This window comes from Rhagoletis pomonella, unplaced genomic scaffold, assembly GCF_013731165.1.
Source record: "Rhagoletis pomonella isolate Grant_MI unplaced genomic scaffold, Rhpom_1.0 Rhpom_scaffold_00007, whole genome shotgun sequence".
Taxonomy (NCBI): Eukaryota; Metazoa; Arthropoda; class Insecta; order Diptera; family Tephritidae; genus Rhagoletis; species Rhagoletis pomonella.
The window spans coordinates 32,153,163-32,174,138 of record NW_023458561.1 but is presented as its reverse complement, the minus strand read 5'-3'; the positions used below and the strand labels follow the sequence as shown (position 1 = coordinate 32,174,138).

At 36.3% G+C, this 20,976-nt stretch overlaps 2 protein-coding genes across 2 annotated transcripts in view; one reads left to right on the top strand and one right to left on the bottom strand.

Annotated features, from left to right (window-relative positions):
• Positions 1-20,976, top strand: part of LOC118742629 — a 191,735-nt gene that overhangs the window by 112,708 nt on the left and 58,051 nt on the right. The window lies entirely within an intron of this gene.
• The window catches only part of LOC118742630 (locomotion-related protein Hikaru genki), a 37,949-nt gene that overhangs the window by 2,038 nt on the left and 14,935 nt on the right, over positions 1-20,976 (bottom strand). The window contains exons 3-9 of the mRNA XM_036474846.1: positions 17,413-18,645; positions 14,752-14,976; positions 13,847-13,944; positions 10,264-10,338; positions 8,226-8,562; positions 5,183-5,665; positions 547-729 (exon numbers count right to left, since the gene is read on the bottom strand). Of these exons, the coding sequence (XP_036330739.1) occupies positions 547-729; positions 5,183-5,665; positions 8,226-8,562; positions 10,264-10,338; positions 13,847-13,944; positions 14,752-14,976; positions 17,413-18,645 (2,634 nt within the window). The remainder of the gene's footprint in view (positions 1-546; positions 730-5,182; positions 5,666-8,225; positions 8,563-10,263; positions 10,339-13,846; positions 13,945-14,751; positions 14,977-17,412; positions 18,646-20,976) is intronic.

Here is a 20,976-nt window from a genome sequence, read left to right as displayed (position 1 = left end):
TTTTTGAATAAAAATTTAGTTTATTCCTTGACAAAAGCCGCAGAAACTTTGTGCAATATTTAAAAAATAATAATAAATAATAATAAAGTGCAAGCTTGAAGCAGTTAGGATATACCGTTGATTTTTGGCAATTTTGTTTTGTTTTTTTGTTGATGGTGTTGCTCAGTTTCTTGCATAAAATGATATATCGTCGAACAAAAAAATTGCCAAAAATCAACGGCACATCCCAGCTACTCTAAACTTGCACTTTGCTTCACTAAAATTGAATGGGCTACAAAACTGTATACCAAAAAATCTTCTAAGTAATCTTGCATTTTTTTAAATATTGCACAAAGTTTGAAACTAGGATTTATATCCTTTTGTTGAAGAAAAAACTATATTTTAATAACAAATAACTTGAATTAAATAATTAAAAAAAACAAAAATTATTTAAAACTCCTCAATATGTGGTGCGCTTATAATTATGCCACGAAGTGTTTAGTATAATAATTCACTTAAAATAAATAACTTTTTTTACTCGTATGTATGTAGTTGGTTATTACTTACAAAATGGTGGCGAATGCGACCAGAGTCCAGTCTCTGTGCATATGATGCTTGGCTCGCCGATCAGCGTGTGTCCCTCGTTGCAGCTGAATGTGACCAAAGCGCCGACAGTGAGACGACGCTGATTTAAATTGGTACCACCGATTCGTCCATTTAGCGGCGCCACCGGCGTCGAACATTGGATGGCTGTTTTATTATAAATTTTTCATGCGCGTGATATTTCAGTTGGATGAGGTAGATGGTGTGTGTGTGTGCATGGTGGGGGTTGACGTTCATATGCACGACAGAGAGAGAGAGCGAGAGATTGAGGTTGAGAGGGGAGCGTGAGCAAAGCGAGAAGAAAGAAGAGCAGATGGCGATGATACAGTGAAATATGTTGCAATTCGAAAACACAAAATGTATGTAACAGTGGGAGCAAAAAGTGATATGTAGCACACGTATACTGCGAATAAAAAAAAAAAAACTAACTGAAGACGACAAAAAATTTAACGTATAGGGTGGTTCAAGGGTATTGCAGATCTTTGACAGAAATTATTTGTGATATGGTAATGTTTTTTTTTGTTGAATTTTTTTTTTCATACAATTGGTACAGGCGTAGGCAAATTTAGTGGATTTTTTACGAGCAATGCACAGTTGAATAAGGCGCAAAAGTGACCCGCACGTTTTAGGAAAATAGTAATGCGGCAAGAAAAGCATTTCGCGTATTGCGTGATTTGCAATGGGGCACATAACAAACACCTTGGCGTATACGTTACCGAGCAAAACTGCCACATTTGGGCACTGAAAGTCTATGTGATTGAAAACAATAAAAACAAAAATTTCACTCACAGCGAGTTTCTGTGTTTGGTGTGGTTTTTGGGCTGGCGAATTCATCGGACCGTACTTCTTCGAAAATGATGTCGGTAACGCTGTTACGGTGAACATTATCGTGACATGTTAACAAACTTTTTATGACCTGAATTAGATGAAATGGACTCGGACAATATTTCAAAAATTGTTTCAAAAGTACGGTGTCACATGCCACACAGCGCTAGGGAAGACATGTGGACTTCGACGTTCGACCAAAATCGACTTGTTACTCCTGAAAGCCGAATTTCAGTGACCGACTTTCAGTTTATGCAGTTTTCACTTTCGACTCTAGACTCTTTTTTTTAATTTATTTGCAGTTGCGTCTCTTACATTTAAACTTTTCTTTTTTCAAAAAGTAGTCTGTAATTATTAAATCAAGATTTTTTTTAAGGAAATTTTTAGATTTTTTTTAGTCAAAATTAAAAAATTTATTTATTTTTTTAAATATCAACTTTTAAAAACCCTCGCAAACAACATTTTCATGCTGTATAACTGGCACATTTTAAAAATTTTTTTAAAATCCTTTAGTGTCTGTATGGGGTTTTTTTTTTTACTAAATTTCAGATTTTTCTAAAAACCACTTGTAAGTCATGATATTTTTGGCGTATTCTAACCCTTATATTTATATCTAATATATGAGTTAAATGCAGAGTATCTATGCTTAATACATTTTTTTATTAAAAAGTCGATTTTTCTTCGTTCAAATTTTAAAGTCGACTCTATAGAGTCGATCGAAAAGTCGAAAGTAAACCTTCTAAGTAATGAACTCGAACAACCCTACACAGCGTATGGAACAATGACCATTTTACGAATCTCTCACAAAGCAACGCGTTCAAATGACCGCCGAGATCTTGTGATTTGGCACAATTTGGTTTCTTTCTCTGCAATTACGTGAAAAGTATGGTCTATGCCAATAAGCCTGAGACTTTAACAGAGCTGAATAATGGAAGAGAAGCCGTAGTTGGTATTCAACATATCAGTACATATTGTGTTTCATACATACATAATTGAAGAAAAAAAATTCGAAAAATTTTGGTGTGTTTTATTTTATTTATAAAAAAAATCTGCCGTCCTACTGAAGCACCCTATACACTTGCCTAGTGCATTAAAAAACAAAAACAATAAATAAATAAATTAAAAACACTAAAAAAGCAACAAACAGCACGCAAAACAATTAAGTAAATAAAAAAAAAAAAAATGAAGAACATACAACTACTGCCCGCGTAGTGTAAAGTGAAAATGTGGGACGAGAAAAATGCGTTCTTTTTTTTGGTTTGTTTTTGCCGCCGTCCAACTTTCAACACTGCTGGCGTTCACGCTGGTTCTTTCTTGCCGCACAGCACGGCTTGCGTCGCCTGTTTGAGTTGTCAATAAAGAATTCAATTATTCGTGTACTTTACAAGTTGCTGGCTGACAACGCCAACAGCAGCAGTCCCTACTTGAATGTTGAATCTTTTGGTTGCGTTGGTAAGTATTCAGTAATCCTATGTCGATAAAAGCGTGCGTGTGTGTGTGGGCATTCATTTTTTCCTGCCAATGACTTGCTACTTTTCGTTCTCACTGCTCAAATAGATTGCCCAGATTGTGGCAGTTGTAACTGATGATTTCGTAGTTTCTGTGCTACCGTTATACTAATTAAGGTAACTACACCACTATGTGACGTTTTCACAGGTGGGTTTTAAAATTTAACTGCCCCTCAGAACAATATTTGTGTTTAAAGGGCAGTTGTATTTTAAAACCTACACTCACGACAAAAAGTATTGACCCAGAGAATTTTTCACAATATATGCAACATTTTTTATTTAATTTTTTTCCGCGATTTTTTTTTTTTTAACATCGTTCATACTATAGCAAAAGTCATAAAAATCTGATTTCTAAACATTGTGCAAACCTAAGGTAAATTCAACAAACTCTCATGCAAATTTCAACTTTTTTATCAGATTTTTTGATTATGCAGTTTTGTAGCTCGTTAAATTTTACTATAATAAAGTGCGAGTTTGAAGGACTTTTGGTAATTTTTTCAAGCATTTTATTCAAAAAAAGAAATCGAAAATACTTTGTATGAAAAAATAGCGAAAAACCTTCAACAAAATATCTCAAACATGAATTTTTTTTAGTTTGAATGAGCTACAAAACTGCTTTCTAAAAATAATTAAAAAAAATCTGACTAAAATATTGAAAATTTGCGTGGGAATTTGCTGAACTTTCCCGAGTTTTGCACAAAGTTAAAAATAAGTATTCTTAAGTGTTTTTTTGTAGTATTAACCACATTTTTATAAAAAAAACTAGCGGAAACAAATTTAAATAAAAATTGTTGCATATGTTGTCAAAAATTCTCTGGGCAAATGCTTTGAGAACTATTTCAGGACTATTTCGGGACTTGTTCGGGATACTTTCCGGACTTGTTCGGGATAATTTCGGGCGGTTTCGGGTCTAGTTCGCGACTAACTATTTGAGGACGATTTTGGGACTTCAGCTGGACCGTTTCGAGGCTAGTTCTGGACTATTTCAGAAACATTTCCAATTTAGTTCGGGAACATTCTAGGACTAGTTTAGGACCATTTCGAGATTATTTGAGGACCATTTTGAGGCTAGTTCGCGATCATTTCGAGAGAAATAAGGTATCATTTCCGCACTGTTTCAAGTCTTGTTTACGACTTTTTCGATCATTCAGGACCCTGTTCAGGATTATTTCAAGATAATATCAGGAGCTGTGCAAGACCATTTCGAAGCTATTTCAGGACTAGTTCTGGCTCATTTCGAGACTAGTTCAGAACTATTTTGGGACTATTTTGGGAAGATTCGAGACTAACTCACTGAGAACTCTCGCAACTACATACATAAATTTGCTGCAAATGAAAGTATGGAACTTTACATACGCGGCCTCCTAACTTAACATGGCCTAGCCTTACTTTGCTTATCCCTGGCATCAGGAGAATTATTGATGAACACAAACCCTTTTAGCGAACTAGAAGGATTTTTGTAACTGCCACCGGATCCGATGGAAAACATAAACTATCACGTGGCATTATGTTCCTTACGGCCTGATCTGCCGAGGAAGGACATGTCAGGGCTGAAAACTTCTAATAAATAACCAAGCTCTTGCGGAGCTTCCACGAGCTTCTATCCCGGCTTACCTACTTACAGAACCTGTTTCCTCTTTTAATATGCCAAAGACATGGAGTGAGGGCCACAGGAAAGACTAGCCCCAATATTTTGGTAATCAGTTCCTCTCATGTGTCTATAGATGACACGCCACCTTACTCTACAAACTCTTCAACACCACGAAGTCAATTTTTACTGGGTGCCGCAATCGAGTGGTATTCTGGGAAATGAGACAGCCGAAAAGTGCGCGAGAAAGGTATAGGATTAATGCCCATCAAATCATGAGTATAGAGATTATTTCTTACTTATTCGTATACCCCGTTAGATCTATTTACGTAGTACGAAATGTTGAAATGATATGAATATTTCACGCTTTAAGTATGTAATTATTTAAGTTTAAGAAAATTCGCTAAAGCAGAACTTTGGCACTACCAAGTATTACTAGCAATGATTGTCGTCTAAAAATTAAATCCATTAGTGTACACTACTTCTAGTACATCTCTACATTACCATATTTTGTGGCGCGAAATTTGAAGCTTCTTTTGTTGGAATAAATAAAAGCAAAATTAAATTATGCAAAACATATCAATTTAAAAGAATTTCTTCACATACCTTTCTTTTTATAAATATTTGAACAAAAATTTACTTCGTGTGCTTCAGTAGTGTCCTTATTCAAATTACTCACCTTTGCAACGCGGTACTGGGCCACTCCACACGCCCGTCGGCTCACAGTCCAGTCTCGGCGGGCCGGTCAGCTTAAAGCCCCACTGGCATTTGAACATCGCCCGCCCCCACGCCGACGTATTCAACTCGACCAAACTCAAATGGGGATCGTCCAATGCCAAACGGGGACACTGCACAGCCTGACAAGTGGGCGGCGGCGATGACCAATTACCCGAGGCTAAGCACGTTGCATTCGCAATACCATCGATGCGATAACCTGGAGGGCAGCGATACATGGCGCGCTGTCCGAGCTTATTACCCTCCAAGCGTAGCGTGAGCGGCGGCACCGGTTCTGGTAGCTGCGGACATGTCGAGGTGGCCACAACGATTGCAATGCTATTGGTCAAGCCGCGCGGTGAAGTGCACGTAAATGTGCCGGAATCACTGTTTTGTATGTCCTTAATTGTTAGGCGATAGCGTAGATTTTTATCTTCGTGTGACCAACCTGTAATAGATAATGTTAGTGTGAAAGAGTCAGATACAAGAGAAGGGGAGAGCGGTTAATTTATATGTAATTGAAACAAGTTAAGAAAATTTTTTTCACGAAAAAGGAAGGGAAATGGGCCTCATGCATAAAATATGAGGTTTTAAGCTCCGACTCGATTTTCAGTGCAAATTCCTGAGCCTGAGCTCACTCCTTCAGTGCAAAAAATGATTCTGAGATTAGGCTCACTTTTTATGCATGAGGCCCAATATCTTAAAAACGGCAAAATTTTTTAAATATATAATTTTTTAATTTTTAAAATTTAAAACTTTCCTCCTTATACAAAATTACTTCTAAAGCTTTATAGTTAAAAACTATGTTGTTTTAGAAACCGTCAATTAAAAAAAAAACTTAAATATTACAATAAAATTTAATATTCTGAGCGAGTTAAAAGATATTTTGGAATTTTAGGAAATGTTATGCTATAACTGAACTATAAACTTAAGTTTAAATGTAACGTACTTAAGAAAGTAAACGAAGTTTCCGAATAAAATTGAAAAATGTCTCGAAAAGATTCGTAATGTTTCACACAAATGTCGAAAAGTCCAAAAAAAAAAGTATATATAAAAGTTCTGAACTATCGCGAAAAATAAATCCGCAAATTCCTAAAACAAATAACAGACGTGATAAAACGATTCCCGAAAAATCGCGAAAAATTCAAACAGAATATGTAAAGCCTCCAAATTCATCCCAAATATTCCGAAGCTTAAGTAATCCAATAACCATTCGAAAAAACCAGAAAGAAACAAAATTGAAAACATCCGAAAAATCTTGAAAAACATCTGGAAGTTACGAAAAATCCAGAAATAGTTCGAAACAACCCCGAAACAAATCCGAAATAAATGAAATTTTTCCAGAAATTCCCGAATGAAGAGCCAAATATAATTCAAAGAATATAGCAAAAAGTTTCCGAAAAATGCCTTAAAGTCCAAAGATACCTAAAAGTTCCGAATGATCTCAAGATTAATCTCGATAAGGAAATATTATGAATGAAATAATCTTTTATAAATCATAAAGTTAAGGTTTAAATGTAGAATCGGGAAGTCTCCAAAATAAACTTGGAAAATCAGAAAATGCAGATAAGTCCAAAAAACATCTAAAAGGTTTTAAATATCTCGAAATAAATCGGAAATATCTTAAAATAAATCTGAATAGTTCCGAAAAAATATTTATCAAAAATTTAATTTTCAGTTTTAAATGCATCTGCCGTTGAAAACGAAAGTGCCCGAAAAGGTCCAAATAGCATTTGAAAAAATCAGGAATATTCCGAAAAAATTCAAAAAATTTCGAAGAGTCTGAAAACTAATCTAGCAGTTGCGAGTGTTTTCGAAATAACTATGAAAAATCGTGAAATAAATCCGAAAAGTTTCAGAGTTATATTTTTATTGGATCGAAATTATCGAACAAAATTCGCAAAACCTGTGAAATATCTTAGTATGTATTCACCTACATAATCCCGATAATGCTCAAAAAATCCGAAAAATCTGGAGAACTCTGAAAAAATCGGAATGTACCGAAAAACATATACGAAAACCCCTGAAAAAATTACGAAATGCTTTAAATAAATTCGAAACATTCCTAAAAAATATAGAAAAGTCACAAAAAACAGAAAAACCATTTGTTTTTTTATCATTGTCTTAAAACTAAACACGATTTTATTGGGATTTCTTGCTCAAAATATTAAAAGTCCAAATTTTAGGAAACTTGTGTCTGTATGCTGTAAAATATTAAGAATATATATCCCGGGACAAAAGATGGTACATCAACATTTTTTCCAGTTTTGACTACTTTGCTTTTGCTTTTTTTAAGGTTCACTAATTTTTTATGAAAGTTCAGCTTCTTATCCAACAAAAACCATATAAGTCCAGATTTCAAACTTTGTACAAAAATTTTAAAAATTGCACAAACTTTCCATATCAATTCCGAGTAATTGAATTAGAATTTCTAAATTAATTTTTGGTATGCAGTTTTATAGCTTAATAAATTGGAGTATAATAAAGTGACAGTTTAAAGTTTCTAAAAAATCGCATTAATTTTTGATTAAAATTTTTTTTTTTGAAATTACTTCGTATGGAAGAAAATGCGTGATACCGTCAGCAAAAAAATTATCAAAAATCAACGCGATTTTTTTGCATCGTCAAACTTGCACTTTGTTATACTACAATTCAATAAGCTATAAAATTGCATACTAAAAATTATTCTAGAAGTTAAAATTAAAATGCTTGGAATTGGAATAAAAAGTTTGTGGTATTTTTAAATTTTTGTCCAGTCTGAATATGGCATTTGTTAGATAAAGAGCTTTACTTTTATATAAAAATATTGAATATTAAACAAACAAAAGATAAACAGTCAAAACTGTTCAAAATGTTGAGGTGCTATCGTTTTGACGCGGGCTGTATTGTGGTAGCTTCGAAAAAGTGGTGTTTTTCACATCTGGCAACACGGATTGTAACACATGTAGAAAAACAAATGCCACCACCAATTATGTATGTCTAATTAATTGACCTTTTTTTGTACCTACCAGTTGCATATTGCTGGTACCAGCTGGTCCAAGTCCACTCGGGTATACCACGCACACGTGGATACATGCAATCCAAAAGAATTGTGCTCTGCGGTAATACGGCCATAACGCCCGATGGTTCAAATGCGCCAGAGCCATTGAAGACTTTGATCCGAATAGAGGGTGCACTATCGTCGGAGAAATTGGTCAGCAAGGTGGTGGGCACACAGGACGGCATACGCGGTGCCCACAAACCGTTCGAGCAAAGCACGCGCGATTCGCCAAGTAGTTTGTACATGCCTAGATCTTTGCAGCGTGCCTGCAATGAGTGTCCATGTGGCAAGTCCCAGCCGACATTCTGAGTGTCAGATGGACAGATGGACAAATTTCATATATATATATATATATATATGTATATATTTTTTTTTTTAACAAGATGTAACGTCAAATGTATTTAAAGAGAGAAAGAGTGTACGTTTGATTATTTTATCATTTCATCATTTGAAAGGAGTTAGCATAATTATAAACAGGTGCAAAAAGGCAGATAGAGAGGAAGAAAAAATAGAGGGGGAGAGAGAGAGAGAGAGACACACAAGCAAAGTTACAAATTACAAAGAGCAAGTCGTAATGACAACAGTGTAACACAATGTATAGGAGTGAAAGAGTGGCGTGTGGCAGAAAGATAGATATATGTTTTTTCCGATAAATATCTGTTAGTTGCTTGTTTTGAATTGGGTTGGCACTAACTTATTTAGAACTTAAATGCATTATCAAGTTGTAAAAGTGAATGATCAGAAATGGTATGTATATTGGGGTGCTTTTTGGCGCGACAATTTTTTTTTTTTACTCCAACCTCGAAGTTTTGTGGGAAGTATCTACCTAAAAAAATTCTCTGAAAATTTTAGCTCAGGTGAAATTTTCATGGATTATTGATCTATATTGTAGAAATTGTTGCTCAACTTCAAAGCCCAATATCTTAAAAAAATATCGATGTTAGCGATTTAGTGCTATTCTGTCATTGAAGTTTTGTAGCTCTCGTTATTTACGAGATAGGCGCAAAAAAATTAGAATTTCATGAAAAAATTGAGTTTAGTGACCCGTACTACTTCGCTGGTGGGCGTTAGGGTTACGCCGCAATGAACACTTTTGTAGAGCATTCTGAAGAAACGCAACGAAATATTTCCCATAAAATTTCGAGGAGGGAGTGAAAAAAAATTGTCGTGAAAAAAGCACCCTAATGTACATACATAAATCAGTGGCTGGTAAACAAAAAGCCGTGTAATATTTTGGTGCGCGAGTAGAAAAATATTAATCCCTTGGTCCGTTGAACATTGTAGTTTGGGTATATGTATGTATATATGTGGAAGAGAGAGCGAGAGAGACAGAGTCAGTGAGAAAGCGTGAGAGTGAGAAATAGAGCGACTTATTGCGCTCCTTCAATAAACTTTTGTCGTTCGATCACTGATTTGGATAACTAATTACGAGTATAAGTAAATGCGTGTAAGCGATATGAAGAAGTCTTCAATCACCATTAGCGACCCCATTGAATGTATGTAAATGAGTTTAGAATGCGAATTTGAAAAAAGTGCATATTCTGTGAGTGAAGTGCTTTGTGAATGGCATTAAAAAGGGTACTCAGCTATCCGATACATTTGTCCAAATGCAAGAACTACATATGTATGTACATAAGTAAATATTTTTCACTACCCAACGCAAGCATCACATCATCATCTACTGTGAACCCTCTAACTGTAAAAGGATCTACACAACTTTTTTTTTCTATTTTTTCATTCGTTTTACTACTAAAGTGCTCACATATGCTTATCGTCGTCCTTTTCCAAACCCAACTTCGCTTACACTCAGCTACCGCACACTACTCATGAGCACCTAAGCATACATACATACATAGCTCTCTTGCAGCCGGCGTCGGGAGCGGTGGCTATGCCACACTCAGTGAGTGAGTGGCACGTGCGATTGAGTGTGCGAGATATGAGTATGGAATAGACAAATTAATACCAATTGACTCGTTGGGTTTTTCTATTAAAATTTTAAAACTCACAATTTGTGTATTGGAAATAAAAGTCGATTTGGAAGTACGATTGCGACGTGACCCTCTTATGGACGGTATCGGGGTCTGCAAGAAAGAAAATGAAAGAAGACGAAAAAGAAATTTTGGTTCGCGCTCAATACACAAAAACAAAAAAATAACGAAGAATAAGGAAAGAACAAATACGTAGAAGAATGGGTGAAGTAGAGGCGGAGCGTGAAATTTTGCGATTAGTTGTAACAAAGATTAGAGTAAGAGGCACTGGCAAAGATATAGCTAGTGAAAGAGAGAGAAAGAGAGAGCGAAAAAGTGAGAGAGAGCTAGTTAAAGAGTGTGGACGACAGTTAAAAATTGGTGAGCGTAAAAAAGCATAAAAAAATGAGTGCAACGGTATGAAAAAGTTTCTAAAGAGCTTTCAATATTTTTAGCGAAACTTTAAAATTAGTTTAGCTTTGGCTTAAGTTGGAAAAAATCGCTACTATTTTATAAATTGAGGCATTCTAAGGCTGAAGTAATAATTATATATTTATATATTACACTCTTCCAACCGATCTACGATGGGTCAGTTATAGAAATTGTTTCGTAGAATTTTACATTTGGTAATGTGTATGCAAGTTGTATTTGGTTGTGCGCGGAAAGATTACTGCAGTAAAGCCTGCGAGTTCTGAAGTGACTCAACTATTTAGTAGTTAGTAGTTTGCTTTGAAGCTGAACTAGTCTGTCTTCTATATATTTTTCATCTTCTTTATATTGCCTTTTCTTATGGTAGTATTTAATTGTTACACCACAGTGCTCCCGAAACAAAAGCAGGCTCGATTAAAGTTGAGCAGAAAACCGCTTGCATAGCATTATAGATAACTGTTCATGGTACTTTCGGTGAAATTATACGTACATAGGTGCTCTCCTTCTTGAGACACCACAAGTTAAAGTTTAATAAATATATGGCTGGCGATAGCTAAGGCCTTTTCAAAATATTGGTACGGAGTTAAAGTTAAACATATCAGCATATCTCCGTACATATGCATTTACTATATGCATATTCGCCGTCGTATTAGTCTTCGTATTCCTCTTCGCATTCGTCGTCGTATTCTTCTTAATATTTGTCTTTGTATTTGCCTACGCAATCATCTTTCTATTGGCCATTTTCTTCGTATTCGTATTCGGTTTGTCTGCGTATTCGAATTCGTATTTGCCTTCGTATTCGTCTTCCGTCTCGCCCTTGTATTCTTGTTCGTATTCGTGTTCGTCTTAGTCTCCTTACTCGTGTTCGTACCCCTCCTCGTATTCTTGTTCGTCTTAGTCGTCGTATTCATCTCTGAATCCGCCTTCGGTTGCTCTTCGTATTTGTTTTCGTATGCGTATTTATTTGCCTTTGTTTTCATATAGGTATTTGCCTTCGTCTTCTCAAACTCTTTCGTATTCAAAATTTTTTCCACATGTGAGAAGTGGTTGTTGTTCTCACCGGGGTATGGAGTAAGGAGTGCGTGCTGTAGACCATACTACTTCCGGTGTTAGGATCGTCGGGTTGCCACATTAATGGGCAGGTGCCACTTCTGAGTTGAGCCGGGTGCGGTATCTAGCTGTTGAGCCTACCCACCACCCAGAACGGAGTTATGCTAGGATGCATCTTACCTGTCTCGGAAGTTCTGTATCCTCAATTTTGATGGTCTGCGGTCGATCTGCTTCGCTGTGCACGTTGTTGAGTGCCGCTCTGTACTGCGCTGCGTCAAACTTATGGTCTACGTACGGCTCACTGTCTGTATCTGTCTTCCAGTTGTGCAGGTGTGCGCCTCACATGTCGGGGAGCGGATCGTTTCGAAGCAGAGTGTTTGGGTTGGGGTTAGTTTCCTCGATGACATTCTATATTCTATTCTATTTGATAACAGGGCGTTATACTCTTAACCGCCACCGTCTTGTTTTCATTCGTGGAGATGATGCTCGGGCGACATGAGATGGCAGCCTGTAGCCATACACAAAGCTGCATTCCGACAAGCTTATAGATTTCTCCTATGCTTTACACTCATTACCGCTGACCACACTAGCGTTGCATACCTACTTAGCCACCAACGGGCCGATCACTTTCTTCGTGGTGGACAGGGTGCTTTTGTCAGCTGTTTAGGTGCTGCCGTCTAGCGCCTGAGAAGAAGAATAGGCTGTCAAACTTGACGCCCAGTAAAATGGGCCGGCTGACCTTTGGCTGAACATGGCAAAACTCATTCCGCCGCTAGCTTGAGTTAACTTGGCGAGCTACGTTGAGGATTGTACGATAACATCGACAGTCATGCGAAAACAGCACTGACTATCTAGCAGAAACTGCCAGAAACCTCTACTGGAAATGTCAGTATAACTTCTTAACCGAAATTTCATTTTCAAGTCGGCAAAGTTCATCGTCATCCTACTCTTTATTTACAAGGTGGTCCATGTAGTGGTTTATTTTTAGAATATCAAAAAAAATAAATAAAAATCATTTCCATTATTTATGGGGCAAGATTTGATTATTTAATAAGGCTGGCTCAGCTGGCTTCGAAGTAGCGCATCCTGTTTAACCCAGCTTTTAAAGACCTTGTGGCGGTTTCTGGCTCTATCTCACGAACGGCTTGCTCGATATTCGCCTTGAGGGCCTGATTGGTTGATGGAGTGTTCGCATACCCTCGGTCCTTCAAGGTACGCCACAAAAAAAATACTAACCGCATAAAATCGCAGCTGCAAAGTGGCCAATTAACATAGCAGAGGCGTCTCATTACCGATCTTGGCCTCATACCTCTGCAGCGCTCATAGTGAGCTGAAATGGCGTTTCCGGTGGCAATTTAAAAGGAAAATGGGCCATTGACGCCACCGCTCCAAAATTCGCACCAACCTACCACTATCTAAAGATGCATTACGTCGCATGGCGCGCAATACATGGTATCCGCCAAATACAATACCAGGTATTGTTCCCGTTTGGCTCTTGGGTAGGTGTCACCGAAGAATGTAAAAAGCAGACCTTTCGGTTCGGCAAAAAAAAAAAATCCAAATTGACTTGCAAATGTACCGTAGGCTCAGCGGTGCACGGCGAACGTTTTTTTGCTTGCCTTTAGGGTGGTACTATCTAATGTGAGACGCCTTTATGTTTAAAAAAGATATCCCAATTTCGAAAAAAAAATCAGCTGCGATTTCACGGACGGCGACTATGAACAGTTATCTAAAAGTCTGTGCTTTTGGTTTCCTCTTCTTAGGTGCTGTCCAATAAGTAACCTACCTCAACAAGAACTAGTCAGCTTTTGCATGAGTATTATACCAGTTATTGAAATAGCGTAAAAGTTGACTACTTATTTGGCTTGCACTGCAGTATACTTCCCATCTAAATCACACCATTTCCTGCGTAGTACCTGAAAGTGCTTTATGAAAGTGCTTGCCAGTTGGCTGAGTGAGTGAGTGAGTAGCTGAGTGAAACGGGTGTAAAAAAGTGTTAGAGAAAAGTTTAGCATGCCGAAACTTGATGAAGAATGTATTCTTTAGTTTTTAGTTTTTGTTTTTTTTTTGTGTATTCATAATGCATTTCCATTCATTGCAATGTTTTGGAATATTTTTTCAAGTTTAAATACTTTGCACTTACCACTGAAATGTTACGATAGCTCAACAGTAAATGCGGTGGAATTCGATTTACATGGCAACTCTTGTATAGGGGCTGAAATTTCACATTTCCATTATCATCTACGTTAATGTGCCACAAATTTGTGAAAAGTGAATAAAAGATTTAGAACAAAAGACAAAGTTTTATATAAACTAGTCAATTTAAAATACGTATACATATTTTGTGAAAATCGAAAAATCGAGTAGCATGTCTGGAAAAATGAAACGAATTGTGTGCATTGTTGTGTATTCTCACGAAAACGAATTTATTTCATTTGTTTCTCATTTCAACAACCATCTACACTTATTTGCAAGTACGGTTATGTAGTATGTATGCTCGTATGTATTTAAGTTTTTTATTTCGAATGTTTGTATCTACTATTTATATTTAGTTATGACTGGAATGTGCTACAGAGTTATGTTATGTTCTTATGTTTGTATGTATTACTATTTGCTTATGTATTTGTGTATGCATTTTCTTGTTTTGCTGCATTTTTTCAATCAATTCTTAAACTACTATGTATGTATGTATATATGTTGGCAAGCATTTTTTAGTTTTCAATGTATTCATGTTTTCATTCAATTTTTAATAACTTCGCATTCATGTGCATTTTTGTTGTTGTTGTTGTGCAAATGTTAATTCTCTTTTTATTTTTTGTTTCAATGTTTATTTATGCTTTAACTTATGCAATTACGTATTAATATGTATGTTTATATTGCTTAATGGTTTGTGTATTTGCAATGCCTATTTCGTATTTTTTGTTTTGTTTTTTTTTTATTTTTTTCATGTTCTCTGTGTATCTATGGCTGAGTAGATACTTAGTTTGATGTTGCTGTTTCATTGAATGTTTGCATTTTGTGTTTTTTTTTCTTCTTTTCACCACTTACCCTCCTCATTGGTGGCGCACAACGGTCCCACCCATTTGCCCTTGACGCAACGTATTTTGCACAATCTTCTATCGCCCAATGGTCCAATTTCGCCAGGGAAACGTATTTCGGAGACTTCAGTGAATTGTTGTTGAATATCAACTTCTTCCTCTTCCTCTTCATCCTCATCCTCTTCAGCTTCATCGGGATGTACAGGTGAGTAGCCACCTTCTTCATCGTAAATGCCTGTAAGTATATTAAAAGGGTATAAGTATTAGAAGAGTGATGAGGATACGGGTTATGAATATTTAGGGACTAGGTCGTGATGTGTGCTTTGACAAAATGCATTACTTTAAGCCTATCTAGATTATTTTTTGTGGGAATCCTGTCTTCAAAATACTTGCAGATGAAAGTGCCCTTAAAAAAATTCGTTTGCAACTTTTTCAACTATTTACGTAAACAATTTTAATTTTTGCATAATTAGTAACCCTATTATAAATATTTTTAAACTAGCAGATCCGGCGAACTTCATCCCGCTCAAAATTTATTTTTTTACTCACACATTTGGTATAACTTTTTCAGCAAAATTCACGTTCACTTTTGATTTTGTGGTCGTCAGAAAGCATATCATCCATTGCCGTCTTCAATAACCTAACAAAAGCGTTATGTCCGTGAAGAAGTTCTTGCGGCAATAATGATGGTGAATCGTCCTTGAATCTGTATAGTATAGGTGGTGGCAATTTCAAAATGGGAATGCATGATTGGTCCACAGGCATCCAATATACATCAACTTATTTCAGACGAAATACCATAAATGTCTTACAATTGAATCTGAGGGTATTCATCAAGCTCTTTTTTTCAATCTGCCGTTACCAATATATATCTCGGCCTATTTCAAAAAGAATTGGCACCGCCATTCGCGAGATCACCTTTTATAAAAAGAAGATGACCCATCTCTTAATACAATTGGTATAGATAATAAGTATAGATAAGTAGCCAATATCCGCTTGCTTTGCGGCGCCTTAAACACACATTTCGAACTGTAAAACAATCATTCAATTATATTCTATGTATATCTATAATACGTGTATCGAATTTCAAGCGAATGGGAATAGATCGGTCCCCGGTCCACCTAATCAGAAAAAAGTGTTCCATATATTAATCCAGGCAGTAAACTGCCTACTGCCTAAAAAATTGATCATATATGTTAATCTAGGCAAAATGCTACCTACGTACTAAATTTTAAGAAAATCGGACCATAATACGATTTTTTCGAATATATCGGTCCCTGGCCTTCTGCCGGAAAAAGTAATTTTTTTTTTGGCCTTATGACATGGTGGTTGCTGAAAGCTACTTATGTAGTATAGATAGATTAAAGCTTTTTCGACACATTTGATTTGGTGCGCTGAGTCTTGAGATTTTTTTTAATGAATAATATTTATATATGAAGGCTTAAAAGGAAAGAAAAGAAAATAAAAACGAGAACTCTAAGAAATGTTTGTAAGCTACGAGCGTAACGCGATGTTTCTGCATTAACCGACTTATTCTTTTGGAAAGCAGCGGCTAACCTGAAAATGCCGACTATGAAAAGAGAACAGTGACTGGTATTGGTTTATGGTTCTGTCGAGACCGATTCCAAGGAGAACCGGAAATTCGGACCGATTCCGGTGGTAACGGATTTAAATTTAAGATTTTAAAGCGTATTTAAAAAAAAATTTTTTTTCTTTTTATATTTTTTCTATTACATTCATTCCTTACATGATATTTGTGTGACCGAAATTGTATAAAAATAAAATATGTACTATACATGAAATTAAATTTAACTAAGCGTTGTCCACGTAAAGGTTTCATTTAAAACAAAGTAATGCTTCTATTTAAAAACATGATTTTTTCGATGTTGTCGCTGCTATTTTGACGTACATATTTAAATGCTATCAACTGCATTAAAAAACAACAAAGTTGATGTATGTAAGTCGGTCAGATCGGGTAAATGGCAGCTATATGACATAGTGCCTCGAAACGAACAAAATTTGGTAGTTCAACTAAGAACTCTAGGATCCGTTTTCAATTCTTTTTACTTATTTTTTCGGTTATTCTGGAATCGTTTTTCGGGTTTTTTGGAATCGTGTTTCGGTTCTTATGGAAACGTTTAAGGATCACATCTGTGGAACGATTCATTCAAGTGGAATTGGCTATGCAACTGATAGTCTTTGCGTTTTCTCACACCCAGACAAACTGAGTTAATACACTTTAGAAGGACGTCTGTGATATGTATGTGTGTATATTAACATTATTAATTAGAAAAGACATTAATGACAAATCAGACGCCAAACTAAGAAACATTTGCCATTGTAACAATATTCTTCCATGAAAAGGAAGGAAAAAAAAATTTAAACAATTTCATTTTTACATTGAACAAAAATGTGGTCTCTTTGTCATTTTGTTCATCAAGTTTTGCTGGATAAGAATATTAAATATATACTGTACTGTGGTGCATACTTAAAAACAAAAAAATCCGATTAATATGTTCCTATTGTTGTGCTGAGGTGACAATAAAAAGCAGTATGCTAATTATAAGTGATGCAATAAAGAAGAGATTAAAGACGCTATTCTTAGCTTACAAGGCATCTCTTTTTACAGTTCCCTTTTCCACCAAAAAAAAAATCTAATTTCGTTACTCACCCTTATCCTTGCGACTTGTCGTCTTCGAGCTGGAATCTCCGCCGCCCTTGGGGCGACTCAATGCGCCGGTTGTCTTGCCGGACTTGCGTTTGACGCGCTGCAGCGCCTCCGCGCCCGTCTCATTGCCATACACCGCCGGCACATCGCCATCGCCCGGCAGCTGCTCGTTACTCATTTTAATATAATTATTCGTTATGTTTTCGCCATTGCTACTGCCACGCCAAATTGTTGTCGCAGCCAAGTCGCTATTAGCCATCGCATTCACCGCCTCCGTTTCCAAATCATTGTAGCTGTCAGTGCCATTAGCTGCAGTCATAGCAGCCTGCAGCCTTGGTTCCCCGATTGTATCGCGGCGATATCGTAATTTCGAATTCAAATTCAAATTCCGATTTGCCTGCTGCATTCGCTGTTCACCGCGTTTATCCTCATGACTGTCACCACGTCTTCGATGATGCTGTTTTATGTTGGCATTCTTGTCTTGTGTCTGCTTCACCTTCTCGCCCACCTTTTGCTTGGTTAAGTCGGTTGTGTTCGCTTTTTTCTTCTTTTTCTTCGACAATGTCTGCTTGCATTGCTCCTTGTTGACGTCGTCGGTGCATGTGGAATTCTTTGATTTGCTTTTGCGTTTCAACTTATGCAATTTCAAGCGCAGCTCAGCATTCGGTGTACCCGACTCGAGTATGTCGTCAATATGTACATAGTAAACATCACCCTCGGCAGCTAACTTGCTGCCACCCCACTTGTCTGTGTCTGGCGATGCATCCGGATCATGATGGATCACCTGACGCTTATATCGGCTGCCGCGACCGCGTGTTTGCCCATTTTCGTTTTCTATGCGGCGGCGACGTCCACCGCCAGAGCGGCGTTTCTTGTTCAGCTTGCGATTCGGATTGCGTTTGCGTGTGCCATCTTCGGAGTCGGCCGCCTCGTCCTCCTCGTCGTCGATGGCGGCGAGTGCGTCATCAGCACCGTGCATCCCTGCCAGGCCGTGCTGGTCATCCAGTTCGACTTGGTAGGGATTAACGATAGCGCTCATCTTATTGTCGTTGACGCCAGGCTGACGGGCGGTCAGATCTATGTTAATCCTTTCGACAAACTCCGCATCGGAGGTGGTATAATCCTCCGGTAGATAAATCTGAGTTGTCTCGAATTTTGCATACGGTTGCTCAGTGGTGGTTTCTGGACGTATGACAGTGAAGCGAATATCGGGTGCCTTGCAGCCAGGTGAAGCATCTGTCAATTAAATTAACAGAAAGAAAAACAATTTTTAATCAAATGCTTGGGAATAATAAAATAAAATGCTTCAAGAATGGCAAAAAATAGTTATGCCTACGTTTGTACATTAGGGTGGTCCAAAAATACATGTGGAAAAGTAAAGTCGGAATTTTAACAACAAACAAATATACCCCTTTTTTATTTTCAAAGCAAAAAATATTTAAACAGCTCAAAGTTTTCCTGTATTTTATATGGGGATAAACAAGTTTTCGTAGAAATGGTATAAAATTCTTGAAAAATAGTCTGCCCTATCCTGAGTTTCGCATGAAAAAAAAAATTCGTCATCCGCCCATAGTAAAACCATGGAAACCAAAAGTGAAAAGTGAACCGGTTCTGGGAAAATTAACTCTTGACAAGGCTGAATATTTTTCAATCGGAAAACTTTGTTTCTCTTGAAGAGACTTCCAGTAAAAATATACCATTATTTATTTTACCATTTTTTAATACTAGCGATTTTTTATGAGTCCCCCTAGCATTTTTGAGGTTATAGGGGTCCTATAAAAAATAGTTAATAACACCGCGCAACAACTTTATTTTCTAAGAGTATGCCCATTCAGTAGTAAAACACTCGATGGATTTGCAAAAGTTAGCTCGTATTTTTGTTTTATGGCCTACTTAAATTTTCATGTCTCGGCCTAAGTAGTTTGTAGTTTGGTAAAATAAATATCTTAGCGAAATTAAAGGCTATGACTTATATAGTAAAATTTCATGGGAAATATTTTCATATAACATTTTAACCCATTAGCTCCCGCCTGAAAGGGTCGTTTTGACCTTTCCTTCAAGAAACCGCATTGAAAGCAAATTTGGAAGTTCGTTAAAGGATTGATATAAATATTCTAGAAAATTATACTTCTGAAAAGTTATTAGGCTGTACGATTAACCGGGATGTGAAACGCCAGAACATTGGGGGAAATTCCAAGAACTTCTTCTCGGACATTAAACTTTCGATGGGTTATTTAAGATTGACTGCCTTGGAAGTATAGCTTCCGACCACCAAACCATTATATTAGCATTATAAATCGTGAGTGTGAATTGTTAGTGAAAATCGTTGACCAAAATGTTTCAATAAAAAAAATATGTATATATATTTCTATTATTTCTGAGGTCATAAGCAATAACCGCCTAGGTCGTGGGTTAGATGGGCTTTGTCGGGTTTTAAAAACATTATAACTTTTTTGTTTGTGAATAAAGGCTAACTCGTTTTTGAGGGCTTTAGATATATAGTATAAAAATAAAAATCTAGGAATAGTCATTCCAAAATTAGTGAAGGTATAAATCAAAACAGTTTTGAAGGCCAAAACTGTTTAATGGCCAATTTTAGTACTGAGCGAGACCTTTTCAGCGACATAAAATTAATTTAAAATTAAATTAAAAAATTTTGAATATCAAATAAGAAAGTTATAGCAAAAAACGCGATTTAGCGGTTTTAACGGGTGCATAAAAAAAAATGTTTGCACCCAAAATTTTTTCTCGGCATAAGTATTCAAATAAAACTGACACACGTTAAACTTTTCTCTCGTGATACGCCTTAATGTGCATACATATATTAAAAAAAAAAAATACAATAAAATAACATTGTATTGCCCCTCGTTGGCACTCTAGTTAAAACGCCCAGCTAAAGTGCAATTAACTGAAGCATCAACGATTAGCTTCGAGAGTGAATGATGAAATGGTAAAGCGCTCGCCTTTCATTGAGGCGAAACCACTTGAGGCCCTTAACTATGAGTATTGTGTTGTTGTCAGCAAAGCGGAGAGAAATAGTAAAAAAGTACAAAAACTAGGTTAAGTGCTAGTCCAACGAAAGGAAATGACAAAAACTATTTAATATTCAGCAGGTGCTGGATCGCAAATATTTTCATTTAATTAAATAGTACTTTTGGGAATAAAAAAAAATATTGGTAATGAACTTCACTTTAGAAAGTGTTAAACTTTTGTTTGTTTATAGGTTCTCTATATAAGTATATTAATTTTTATGCAGGCTCAGATTCTTTAAATTCCATTTGTTTTTGTAATTACTAGATTAGACCCTAACAGGGCAAGCGATTAAAAACTAATATTTTGGAAATAAATATAAAAAATAAAGCTTTTGATATTCCTTAAATTAAGTTGATATGTCTCCGCTATTAAAAATTAGGTGGCAGCGCCGTTAAGAAATGCGCTAGGATCAAAAAAAGTACATATCTTGAGTGTATATACATTAGAGTGGTTCAAAAAATTTTTTTTTGGAAATTCATAAACGCTACCCCAAATAATTGTTATTTGTGATAAAAAAAGAGACACGTATTTTTT